This window comes from Dendrobium catenatum, unplaced genomic scaffold (genome assembly GCF_001605985.2).
Source record: "Dendrobium catenatum unplaced genomic scaffold, ASM160598v2 fragScaff_scaffold_784, whole genome shotgun sequence".
Classification (NCBI taxonomy): domain Eukaryota; kingdom Viridiplantae; phylum Streptophyta; class Magnoliopsida; order Asparagales; family Orchidaceae; genus Dendrobium; species Dendrobium catenatum.
Window position 1 is genome coordinate 169,884 of NW_021319246.1, and position 13,256 is coordinate 183,139.

Below are 13,256 nucleotides of genomic sequence, written 5' to 3' on the forward strand. Positions count from 1 at the left end.
TTTTTATACAAGTTTAGGCTTAATAAGTATAATTTGGTATGCGCACCATTTGTCGGGGTTAACAATCATTGGCAAAACATTTTGCTTGGAGTGGCCTTCTTGTCTGAAGAGACAATTGAATCATTTACGTGGGTGTTTACAACTTTTGTTCGAATGATGGGTGATAAACAGCCAAAAATAATATATACAGATCAAGACCAGGCAATGGCTAGGGCCATAGAAGTTGCACTACCTCACAGTCGCCATAGACTGTGCCAATGGCATATCCGTAAAAAGGCTCCATCAAAAGTATCGTGCTACAATACCAACAACAAAGTGAAAGGCCTCTTCAATAAGTGCTTGAGCAGATGTGACTCTGAGGAGGAGTTTGAGAATGCTTGGGCTGAATTGATCATACAAGAGAACCTCCAAGATCATGTTTGGTTGAAGGATCTTTATAGGATAAGGAATAAGTGGTCAACATACTTCAATAAGGATTGTTTTAGCATGGACATTCTATCCACACAACGTAGCGAGTCTACTAATAATGTGTGTCATGGCATTTCTAAGCCCACAAGTTCTATAACTGATTGCTTTCTGGGTTTAGGGAAGGTGATGAGGAATTGGCGCCGGAATGAACAGGATGAGGATTATAGATGCAGCCAGTCCGAAATAGAACCTGTAATAAAAAACTGCTCAATATTAAAGCAAGATGCTCAAATTTATTCAAAGAAAATATATTCATTTTTTGGACAATAATTTTTACAAGGTGTTGGTGTAATGAGTGTAGAGCTTGAGTCTAGCGATTCTTCTAAATTTTTTGTCTATTATATAGAGAAAAGGGATCACTCTAAACCATGGGCTGTTGATTTTGATGCACAAAATGGTAACATTCAATGCTCCTGCAGAAAGTTTGAAATGATGGGTTTATTGTGTTCTCACTGCATAATAGTTTTGAGGCAAATGACTATTGGGAAAATCCCCGAGAAGTACCTACTGTTGTGATGGTCAGCAAGAGCTCGACAAGATATATATTCTAGTCTAAATTTGAAAGAAAATTCTCACAATAGCTCTGAAGATAGTAGCGGATTCTTATTCAAAAATTATGTCATCAGGTTTGCATATGAAATGAGCACACGAGCATAGCTGAATGAGGAGGGTGAAGAATTCCTATTGGCTTCGATGAGGGATACATCTGAAAAACTCGATTTGATTATTTATGGGAAGGAAAAGACATAAAAGTCTACACAGGGTGGAAATGTACAACTGAAATATCCTCTAAAGCGTAAGCCTAAAGGCATATCCAATGCTAGGCTGAAAAGCCGCTGGGAGAAGAAGCCAAAGAGTATGATTTCATTTTCTGACTAATTTGATTTATTTTTTATTGTGACATATTGTTATTAATTTTTTTAATAGGGAAACCACCAGTGAAGAAAAACACAACAACAATTCCTACTCCTTCAAGCATGCCCGAATGCTTAACGGAGGATTTCATAAATTCTGTACACTCCAAGCAACCATCAGCTCAGTAGTATAATTTCACAAGCATGCCCAAATGCTTCACTGAGGACTTCATAAATTCTGTACAGTCCAGTCAGCCATCTCCAGCTAAGCAGTACAATTTCACAAGCATGCCAGAATGGTTAACGGAGGACTTCATATCACAAGCATGCTTGTCTAGTCAGGCATCAGTACATCAGTTCACAAGTATGCCCGAGTGCATGACCGATGATTTCATAACAGGGGAACCGTCTAGTCAGCCATCAGTAAAGCGAGCAAAGCATTATAATTTCACAAGCATACCCAAATGCTTCACTCAGGAACACATAAAAGGTGTACGTTCAAAAAAGCCATCAGCAATGTACCTGAAGTTGATGATGGATATCATTAAATTTGAAAATTTTATGTAATAAGAATATTTGTATTATTATCTTTAGAGATATTTATTTTATAAGGAATATTTGTTTCTGGATATATGCGTATACAATGCGTATTGGATGCATATACAGAGTGTATATAGAGCATATTTTCTATGTTTCTGAAAATGCAATAATTGTCATCTTCTCTATATAAGAAGTTTCCCTCTTGCATTGTCAATAGATCCAATTTCTGTGATTGCGTATGGATGGCGTATTCCGTGCGTACCTAATGCGTATAATAAGCGTACTTACTTCGTATTTTGCCAACCCATATAAATCCCTATTTATCACAAGGAATGAATGTTCAAAGGCAGAGAAACCCAATATTCAATGCTTCCTGACTCTTTTGTTCACGAGACGAAGAATTCCAATCACCTTTGATTCTCCCTATACTACAATGATTGCTAAACCAGTGAAGCATAACACCCACACTCTAGAACCATCAATTGTGTAGCACAAGTGTACACAAATACTATGTACCATTGAGAAATTTTTTATAATCATTTTATAATGATGGTAAAATGCGTATTTAAATGATTCAAACTGAAGGAATGTATCGAATAAATTTTTTTAATAATTTTTTTAAGAACAAAACAATTTTTGTGATTTGCGTATAGATGGCGTATGTCGTGCGTACCTAATGCGTATAATAAGCATATTTACTGCGTATTTTGCCAACCCATAGAAATCCCTATTTATCATAAGGAATGAATGTTCAAAGGCAGAGAAACCCAATATTCAACGCTTCCTAACTCTTTTGTTCACGATATGAAGAATTCCAATCACCTTTGATTCTACCTATACTACAATGATTGCTAAACAAGTGAAGCATAACACCCACACTCTCGAACCATCAATTGTGTAGCACAAGGGTGTACACAAATACTATGTACCATTGAGAAATTTTTTATAATCATTTTATAACGATGGTATAATGCGTATTTACATGATTCATATGGAAGGATTGCATTGAATCAATTAAATTCAAATTTAATAAATTTTTTTAAGAACAAAATAATTTCTGTGATTTGCATATGGATGGCGTATGCCATGCGTACCTAATGCGTATAATAAGTGTATTTACTACGTATTTTGCCAACCCATAGAAATCCCTATTTATCACAAGGAATGAATGTTTAAAGGCAGAGAAACCCAATATTCAACGCTTCCTGACTCTTTTATTCACGAGACGAAGAACTCCAATCACCTTTGATTCTTCCTATACTATAATGATTGCTAAACCAGTGAAGCATAACAGCCACACTCTAGAACCATCAATTATGTAGTACAAGGGTGTACACAAATACTATGTCTCATTATGAAAACTTTTATAATCATTTTATAATGAGGGTAAAATGAGTATTTACATGATTCATACCGAAGGATTGGATCGAATTAATTAAATTTGAATTAAATAAATTTTTTGAGAAAAAAACAATTTCTGTGATTTGCGTATGGAATGCGTATTCGAGGCGTACCTAATGCGTACCCAAGGCATATAGTCTGCGTATTTTGCCAACCCATAGAAATCCTTCTTAATCCCAAGGAATGAAGGTTCAATGGTGAGAAACCTAATATTCAACGCTTCCTGATTCTTTTATTCATGAGACTAAGTATTCCAAACCACTTTGATTCTCCATATACTCCAATGAATGCCAAGCCAGTGAAGCATAACACCCACACTCTAGAACCATCGCTTGTGTAGCACAAGGGTATACACAAATACTATGTTTCATTATGAAAATTTTTATAATCATTTTATAACATGAGTATTTACACGATTCATACCAAAGGATTGGATCAAATCAATTAAATTCGAATTAAATAATTTTTTTAAGAAAAAAATAATTTATGAGATTTGCGTATGGTATGCGTATTCGAGGCGTACCTAATGTGTACCCAAGGCGTACACTTTGCGTATTTTGCCAACCCATAGAAATCCTTCTTAACCCTAAGGAATGAACTAAAAAAAAAAAAAGAAGAACACAAAGGAAATTAGTAACTAACTCAATTCAACCTTATTAAGCCAACACCAAAGAAACTTGAAAACAAATAGAATTTAAACTCTAAGAAAATTAAAAATAATAAAAACTACCCTCATAACAACCAGCTAGTGGTCACATCACATGCATCAAAAATAGTAGATAAAATGATTGGTGCTTAAAGACATGCAAACCAGAGGTTCACTACAACAACGTTAGGCCAACGTCCACCACAAACTCCTCCAGCAAATGCTAACAAATCGACCAACCAACACCTTCAAAAGCTTTAGAAGAAAGATACAAATGGGGCGGACATTTGAGAAGAGAAGAAATAGATAAGAAGTCTGAGATGAAATTATATAGAGGAGAAGAGAAAGGGGAACATAGCTAGCAAGCTATTAAAGAAGACGCCATCATGTTTCAGTGTATCACTCACCAAAAATCAGCTCCCAAATGTCACAAAATAGACCTTCTATATAAGTGAAGGAAGGGAACTAAACAACCAAACAGCCGCCCACTCAAGATAATAAGAAATGGGGAGGCAAAAGACCAAAAGACCACCGATTAGAGCAGCACACGAAGAGGCACGCGGGAAACTGGAACAACTGCGATCAGAATAAGTGCCAAGGGAAGAACCGGGACATTTAGAGGAGCCGAAGAGGCAATAAAAGATGGGAAATGAACCCGATATGCACAGAAACAAAAAAAAAGAGTTGAATAAAGACAACATAAGCCCGTCCAACTATAGATAGCTCATACCCGAATCATCCAAACCACACCCATGGAACCTGAGTCAAACCCAAGTCAGTCCAAATGCTATGGCACCAAAGAAGCTAGCACACCAAAGGAATAGCATGCCAAGAGCACAACCTATACATGATCATTGGTTGCCTTCCACATAGGGTAGAAAAAACATTAAAAAAAAATTAAATTACAATAAAGTTCAAAATAAAATTGAAATGAAATTTACAAGCATCAGTATAGGTTGGAATTTGTGATATTAGCAAGCCATACCCCCCCTGCAGCCAAATGATGCTTTGGTTCCCCTCCAATCAGTTGTATGGATGTCTCAGTTTTTTTCCTCCCGTAGTTGATGAAAAAATGCTTCGATTTTCCCCCTGATGGTTCGTTTTTCCCCTTGTTTGTTGCCCTTTTTGGTTTTCTCTTTATCAACATTTAATGCTTCGGTTTGCCACCACTTTTGGGGATGTTTTGATGCTTCGGTTTTCCCATGGATGCTGCCCCTTTGGCTTCAATTTTACCTCAGATTTTGAAGAGTTTTTAGTGGCTGGTTAAGATGTGCATTAACCCTCAATATTTATTGTTCTTTTTCTTTATTTTCTCCCCTATAAAAGGGGCTCTTTGCTGCAGTTTTACGAAGAAGAGAGTTTTGAGTGATAATTTGTGTAATGTAAAACATGTGGGTTTTCTCTAACATGCAAGCTAGCCTCCTATTCCCTTCCCCTCTATTAATTCGTCTCGGTCTTCTATCTTTTTCTTCTATCCATGGTTTCCACTCCACATGTATCATTCTTCTATAAAATTTGTGCAAGTTGATTGTAGACGCATCGATGTGTCATGTTAATTGTTTATCTATAAAAGTGTCTTTAAATTTGCAATATTAGCGTTTATGTTTATCTATGTTGTAAGAAAGGAAGATTCGAGTCTTTGCAATATTTTTTTAATTCCATCAATTTGGTATCAAAGCTTAGGACATGTGAGTTTTCCTTTAAAAAAAATCAAAAACGAAAAAATGGACAGAGTAAAAGCCGAAGTTCAAGTAAGTTTCAAGATTTTATTATTTTTTTCTTACAAAGTTTTTTTTTTTTTTTGTTAAGTTTCAAGATGAAATTTAATTTGTAGTTGGTGAAAACCAGCCAACTAATCTAGAAGAGACAATTCCAACAATCAGAGGGTTTCACCAAAAGGGAGTTCTACTGATCCAATCAAAACGAGCTTTATAAATTCAAGAGAAAATGAATTTGTGTGCAGAAAGATTTGAGAAGAAAAAAGTCTACTTCAAGCCAAGTTTAATTAAGAAAAAGAAATGATTCAAAGAAAGTATTTGACTTTAATACAAGAATTGGATGTGGCTCATTTGTCGTGTAATGGAAGTTTTGATGTTATCTTTTCAGAAGATGTGATATATCCGCTAGGGGAGAATTGATGTAGGCAAGCTGTACCCCCACTACGCCCCCCCCCCCACATATATCATGCTTCTATAAAATTTTTCTAAGTTTTTTGTAGTCTCTTTGATGTGTCATGTTTAGTGTTTATCTATAAAAGTGGCTTTAATTTTGCAATATTAGTGTTTATGTTTATCTATGTTATAAGAAAGGAAGATTTGAGTCTTTTTAATATTTTTTTGTTGCATCAATTTGGTATTAGAGCCTATGTCATGTGAGTTTTCCTTTCTTAAAAAAAAACAAAAAATGGATAGTCTAAAAGTCGAAGTTTCAAGTCTCAAGATGAAATAGAATCTTTAGTTGGTGAAAATCAGCCAATTAATCTAGAAGAGACAATTCCAACAACCAAATGGGTTTCACCAAAATGGAGTTCTACTGATCTAATCCAGAATGAGATTTACAAAATTCAGGAGAAAATGAATTTGTGTGCAAAAAGAGTTGAGAAGAAAAAAAGCTTAATTTAAGCGCAGTTTAATCAAGAAAAAGAAATGATTCAAAAAAAGTATTCGACTTTAATACAAGAATTGGGCGTGGCTTATTCGACGCATCATCGAAGTTTTGAAGCTATCTCATCAAAAGATGAGATTACTCCACTAGGGGAGAATTGATGTAGGAAAGCTATTTTCTCTAGCTTTATTTTCTTGAGAGAGCTGTTTGCTGCAGTTTTACGAAGAAGAGAGTTTTGAGTGATAATTTGTGAAATGTAAAACCTGTGGGTTTTCTCTAGCTTGCGAGCTAGCCTCCTATACCCTTCCCCTCTATTAATTCATCTCGATCTTCTATCTTTTTCTTCTATCCATGGTTTTCACTCCACATTTATCATTCTTCTACAAAATTTTTGTAAGTTAATTGTAGCCACGTCAATGTGTCATGTTAATTGTTTATCTATAAAAGTGTCTTTAAATTTGCAATCTTAGCATTTATGTTTATCTATGTTGTAAGAAAGGAATATTCGAGTCTTTGCAATATTTGTTTTATTGCATCAATTTGGCATATGAATAAATGTACCCAAGCATGTAATTTCATTGCCGGGCATTGTAGTGTCCATATGTCATGCTATTTTTTAATGCATAACTTATCATGCTTTCAAATTAAAGTGTTTATCCTATTGAAAGTGCAGTGTAAAATTCTAATTGTAAAGGCTTCATGGTTTTATCTTTGTATGCTGCACATATTATTGAGAGATGTTTTATGTATGATTCACAAAGCTGACATGCAAGTTAAATTATTTGAAAAAGTTAATTGAACTATTTTTATTTGATTTTGAAAGGATGTTCGGAAAACAATATGGGGCCATTTTGTTTGATGCAAAAGGAATGTAGAGTACAATGAAATATATTATAAAAGGACTGCAGCGCATTTAAAATGTTTGGAGTTATTTTGATAAATAAAAAAAAATCATCTAATTATTATTATTATTATTATTATATGTTTGGTTTGAAGTAAAATGAATGCAGGGTAAAGTCCATTGATAATGGTTTCCGATGACTGGCGGTGGAAGTGGCAATGATATGTCACGACAACGACAATAGGCAGCTACTGACAACGGTTGTCGATTCTAGTGAGCGGCGGGTGGTGGCGGTTTCAATCTGCGAATGTTGTCGAGTGGGGATGGTGGGTGGTTGACGGCGAGCGGCGATGTAACAAAGATATGAAATTTACCGTGTATTTGAAAATTGGACAAATCTAACAATGTCAAAATACATAAAAATTGAACTAAAGGGTTAATTCTACGACAACAACAACAAGCCTTTATCCCACTATGTGGGGCCGGCCACATAAATCCTTTTTCTTTATTGTGTCATGTTAATGGTCAAATTCTCATCTACATCTAATAAGAAAAGGTCTTTTCTAATATTTTCTAACCAAGTCTTTTTAGGTTTACCTCTACCTTTTACTCTGCATTTTTTTAGTTTAGTCCAAATATTATTATTTTTTGGAACCCTTACATTTCGAGTACTTTATACCTCTTTTATTTCAAACTAAACAACTCCGATAACAATAATAATAATTAGGGGAATCCTTTCCTACAAATGGCAAAACTTGTTGCCGATCAGAGATGGCAATTTGATGAAATCATGAAGTGCAAGCCTTCTTTTAGTTCTTAAAAGAGAATTGGGAAGTAAAAGCTTTAAAGTTGGAAGTGTTGGGCTTCATGCACGCTTTCAAGTCCTACTTTCCAATCATTGTTGGGGAGCTTATCAAAGTTCATGCCCTTATCTTCCATACATTTTGTGGAAGGTCCTAGATGTAAAACTACAAGAAAGTAATGTTTCAAGCGCATTTATCCAAAATACAGAATTTCTTTTTCTAGAAAGAACAATGGTGAACTTCCACAATTTAAGAAATTAATACTAATAGTTCAATGCCATGAGGAAACAAATTTTCTAATTTTCTATTTTTTTTATCAGTGCAGATGTTTTAATGTCATGTGATGAAACTGTATTTGTCGACATTTTTCTTTCTTCTATCATACAGGGTAGAACTCGGCGTGGGTTGATGTAATCTTTATATTCAATGCATCTAAAACTATCCTTTTAATTATTTAATGCTGATATTAGATCGTTGGAAAGTATGAACAACTATTATTTAATTTCTATGCAAACTAAGATAATATTTCTAATTTTAAAACTTACAAATGCATTGCTTTATGTATTATGAGTGATAAGTATTGAATTTTTATTTTATTTTTTGGTTATGGATTGTTATTGAGATATTCACATTGAGGGGCCGGGCTGTATGTTTTTTATAGATGAAAATTTTAATTAGTGAGATCCACTAAAATTTGTGAAAAGTTAAATAACAGAGAAAATGATGTGGAAGATAGGCGAGTTAAAATTAATAAAATAAAGATTGAGAATATAATGTGCATTTTTAATGGCTATGATATAAATAATCATTCAATATTTGACTCAACCCAGATCCGACTTGAAAAATTTCGTGTTTGGGTCAACCCGTTTGGCAAACGGGTTGGGCCCGGTTTCAAAATTATTCCCCGTTTTTAAAATCGAGGTGTTTTCGGGTGAACCCGAAAACTCGAAGTTGACCCGGATCCCACTCGCACCGCGTCACTCTTGCTTCTCGCACTTGTGCACCTACGGCCTGCCTCGTTCGCACTTGACCCCGGGTCCCGCTCCCGCGACCTGCCTCACCCTTGCTCCACGCTGCGTCCCGCACACGAGCCCTGCCTTAGCTACGCTTGACTACACGCTCGACCCCTTGTTCGACCTTGAGCTCCTATAGTGCATGCTCGACCTTGCGCTTGCTCACCTGCTTTGCGCCCATGTTAGCGTGTTGGGGCAAGTCGGACCCTAGTTTGGATTTCTGACCCATTTTCAAAATCGAGTCAAACAATGACGGGCCAATTTCGGGTTTGACCCTAACTCGACCCAAAAATTCATTTTGACACCCCGAATAATTATTAATTGATATTATTGGAAGATAAAATAATGTATAGATGTGATAGGTTTAAGTATTAGAGATCTATTATACATTAGTGTATATATATATATATATATATATATATATATATATATATATATATATATATTATATATATATATATATATATACACGAAACTTATTTGATTAGACTAAAGTTCAATAATAAAACTAAGCCAAATAAGTTAAATTAAGCCTTTTAGTGGGGTTAAGATGTTGAATTAGTGAAAATGGAAAGCTGTTAACTTGACCACCATAGTATCATAATGTATAATTAGCCATTAATTGTCCTTAATTAATATTATTTGGACCTTAACTAATTACAATTTCCTTAAAATCATTTGTGTACTAAAATTACGTTAATTAAAATACTTATTATTGTTAATGATTGATTCTTTTAAGTAATTAATCACTAATTATTTATCTCAAGGATAATTGCCATAACTTATTAGTAATACAATTTTAATGATTTAATTAAAAATCTAATTAATCCTTAATGAATATATTTGCATAATAAATTATTAATTAGTAATGTATTTATAAAATTATTTCATGCTCATCATATTTGATACATATGAAATATAATCAATATATTTAAAATATTTAGTATAAATGACTCAATATCTATGATGCACAGACACTAACGCAACGATACGGATACGACACAGACACATGACACGTCAATTATTGTAAATATAGGACACGAACACAGATTATACACGGTATTATAATTTTTATATTTTAAAATAGTTTATAAAAATTTAATAAGTATAATATAAAAAATAATTTAAAAATAATTTAAGAAGTTGGAATTTATAATATTATAATTTTTTATTTATTTTATTTTTCATTTCATGAGTCTAACCACAAATTATTTGTAAGATTGTGCAACCATGCACACACATAGAGGGAGAGGGTTTTAAAAATGAAGAAATTTTTTTCTCTGTTGATCATACTGTATGAGTTTTAATCATACTATACGAACTGATCTGGCTCAAACGACTCTCTGTAAACATCTCGAACTGTATGATAAATTTTGTACTATATAATGCATTTCTAATTAAAAACCCTAGCTAGCAGATTAATTTTAAGTGCTTAATATGAAAATTTTAACTAATCATATGGAACGATAATATCGTACGGTACAATATTTTTTGTATACTTACTTAAATTAACCCCATAATTAGTGCATAAATCAAGGATTACTTTTTGATTGGTTATCGTACTGTACGACACGGTTCATATTGTTCGATCAACCGAGGCTATTTTTGGTCGTCCCGGACATCATACCGGACGATCCCTTAATTTTGAACTAATTAGACTGAATGAGGTGATTCATACTATACGATGTACAGAGATGAGTTTTCATCATCCCAGCAATTGTCCTATACGAACAGAAGGATTTATATATACAGTACGGGTTTAAATCATACTTTATGATTATATTAAAAAATTTTGCCTATTTGTAAACCTTCATACTAGGATGAAGGCTAGTTAGTACTTATCGATAAACGATAAGGTACGCTCCGTCACCAGTCGGGTGATAAAGCGCTTGGCTCTACATCACACCGGGTTGGTAAAAGTGAGGTTTGTAAGGGCTTCTACACTTTGCTATGGGGAAAAAAGGAGAATTACTATTTAGTAGTGAAATTCCCGTAATGGAGGACTCTAGGGAGTCGACGAAGGTCAAGTGATCGAACCACTATAAAATCTATAGTGTAATTTTTTCTTACTGCTTTTTATTTACGCTTGCATTTTATTTTCATTAAAATTACTTGGTGAAAATCGTTGTGAAATTTGTTATTGCAAATTATGTTTTAAGCATTTGCTTTCATGTTATTTTATTTTCTTGTTTAAATTTTAAAAACACAAAAAATTAGAATTCTTGTTTAGGATTGTCTTTATATTACGATAATTTTTCAATTCCCCCCCCCCCCCTCCCTCTTGGTACATCTCATAATTTCAATTGGTATCAGAGCGGGGTTTCAAAATAGTGTTTTAGAAAACTTTAAAAAATTGAACTTGTCTCATTTTAGTAATTGTAATAATGCGGAGGGTTATTCAATAACCCATCCACCTCTATTTGATAATATCCTGTTTGATTTTTGGAAAATTAGAATATCTACTTTTTTACAGTCTATAGACTATTGTATGTGGATGTTAGTTAAAGAAGGATACATTGCACCGTTTAAACTTGTAAATGGCGTGAAAACTCAAGTATCATTTAATGAATGGAGCAATGAGGATAGGGATTTTTCTCAATTAAATATGAAGTGCTTAAACTATTTCTTTTGTGCATTGAAATCTGAGGACTACATGAGAGTATCTGAAAGTTCGTTCGGGATGTTAAACCCTATGAACTTAGTCCCAAGCTAACCAAGAGGGGGGGTGAATTGGTATTTTAAAAACTCTTTTCACAAAGAATAAAAATTGCATAAACCAAATCACACCACAGAAATAAATGCGGAATTAAAAAGTGCGAAAGCAAGAAAAAGAACACAGAAATTTATAGTGGTTCGGTCGACTCGACCTACGTCCAGCACTACTGAGAGTCATCTGGAAAGTATCTAAGTTCGTTCGGAGATGTGTAAACCCTATGAACTATAGGTCCCAAGCTAACCTAAGAGGGGAGTGTGAATTTGGTTATTTTAAAAACTCTTTTCACAAAGAATAAAAATTGCATAAGCCAAATCACAACCACAGAAAATTAAATGCGAATATAAAACAGTGCGAAAGCAAAGAAAAAGAACACAAAATTATAGTGGTTAATCTGGGTTCAACTTCGACCTACGATCCACTCCTTGGAGGCAATCCCTCCAAGTATTGCACTACAAAAACGTGACTCTCCTTTTAGCCCCCACTGCTTAGGCGAGAAGCCCTCACAAGAACCTCCTTTTTCCTACCCAGGGCAAGGCAGAAGAACCTACGCTCCTTCTTGCTTCCTCCTTAAAAGCTAGCAGAAACCACAACCAAAAGCAAACTCCTTACCTCGACCGACCTTCCCGGATGAGAAAATCCAGACGAAAGACAAGCAGAGCGATCCTTGAAGCAACCCTGTTGTGAATCCCTCACATAAGCTCCCCCTCACAAGATCCTTCTCTCTCCCTCTCTGTCTCTCTCCTCTCTCCTCAAGGTCTTCTCAGGTTCAAGGAAAGCAGCCAAAGGTCTTTAAAATGGTTGAATAAGAGTTCTTAAATAAGAAGGAGCTCAAGAGGAGCTCAGTAATTGGCAAAGTTGCCGCATTATCATCCAGGCCGATTATGGACATACGGGCTGGCCGATCGTACAAAACTAAGAAGATCCGGCCAGAGACATCGCCCTGGGAATAGTCCTGGACGATTGAAATTTGGCTTGATCTGTCCAGGCCGATATACGATCGTCCTGGCCGATAGTTCAAATCAGAGGAAAATCATCCTGAGCATCGCCACTGTTGTTCACTTGACCGATATTATCGTCCGAGCTAACTTAAGGTTTTTGGACTAGACCTTCTCCTGGTCGATCCTACGATCAGTCCAGGACGATGATCATTATCAATCATCCTTACTTACTCCCTGTGATTTCTTGACAATTAAGGCAATAATTGGTAATTTCGTTCTAGGCGGGTGATCCTTTGATCTCCTGGCCGATATATTTAAAAAATACACTAGTGCCTTTAATACTGTCTATGGCGGCTACTTGCTTTCTGCTTTGAGCTTTCGTCACTGGCCGATACACGGTATCATCCAGGCCGATATGTTTAATGCACGGCT

At 34.9% G+C, this 13,256-nt stretch overlaps 1 protein-coding gene across 1 annotated transcript; it reads left to right on the forward strand.

Moving 5' to 3' along the window:
- The first annotated feature begins 204 nt into the window (after positions 1 to 204).
- On the forward strand, positions 205 to 1,870 carry LOC110096613 (protein FAR1-RELATED SEQUENCE 5-like). Its single transcript, XM_020822651.2, has 3 exons — positions 205 to 660; positions 1,569 to 1,686; positions 1,800 to 1,870. Exons 1-3 carry the CDS (start codon positions 205 to 207, stop codon positions 1,868 to 1,870), a joined length of 645 nt encoding a protein of 214 aa, XP_020678310.2.
- Positions 1,871 to 13,256: the final 11,386 nt, after the last annotated feature.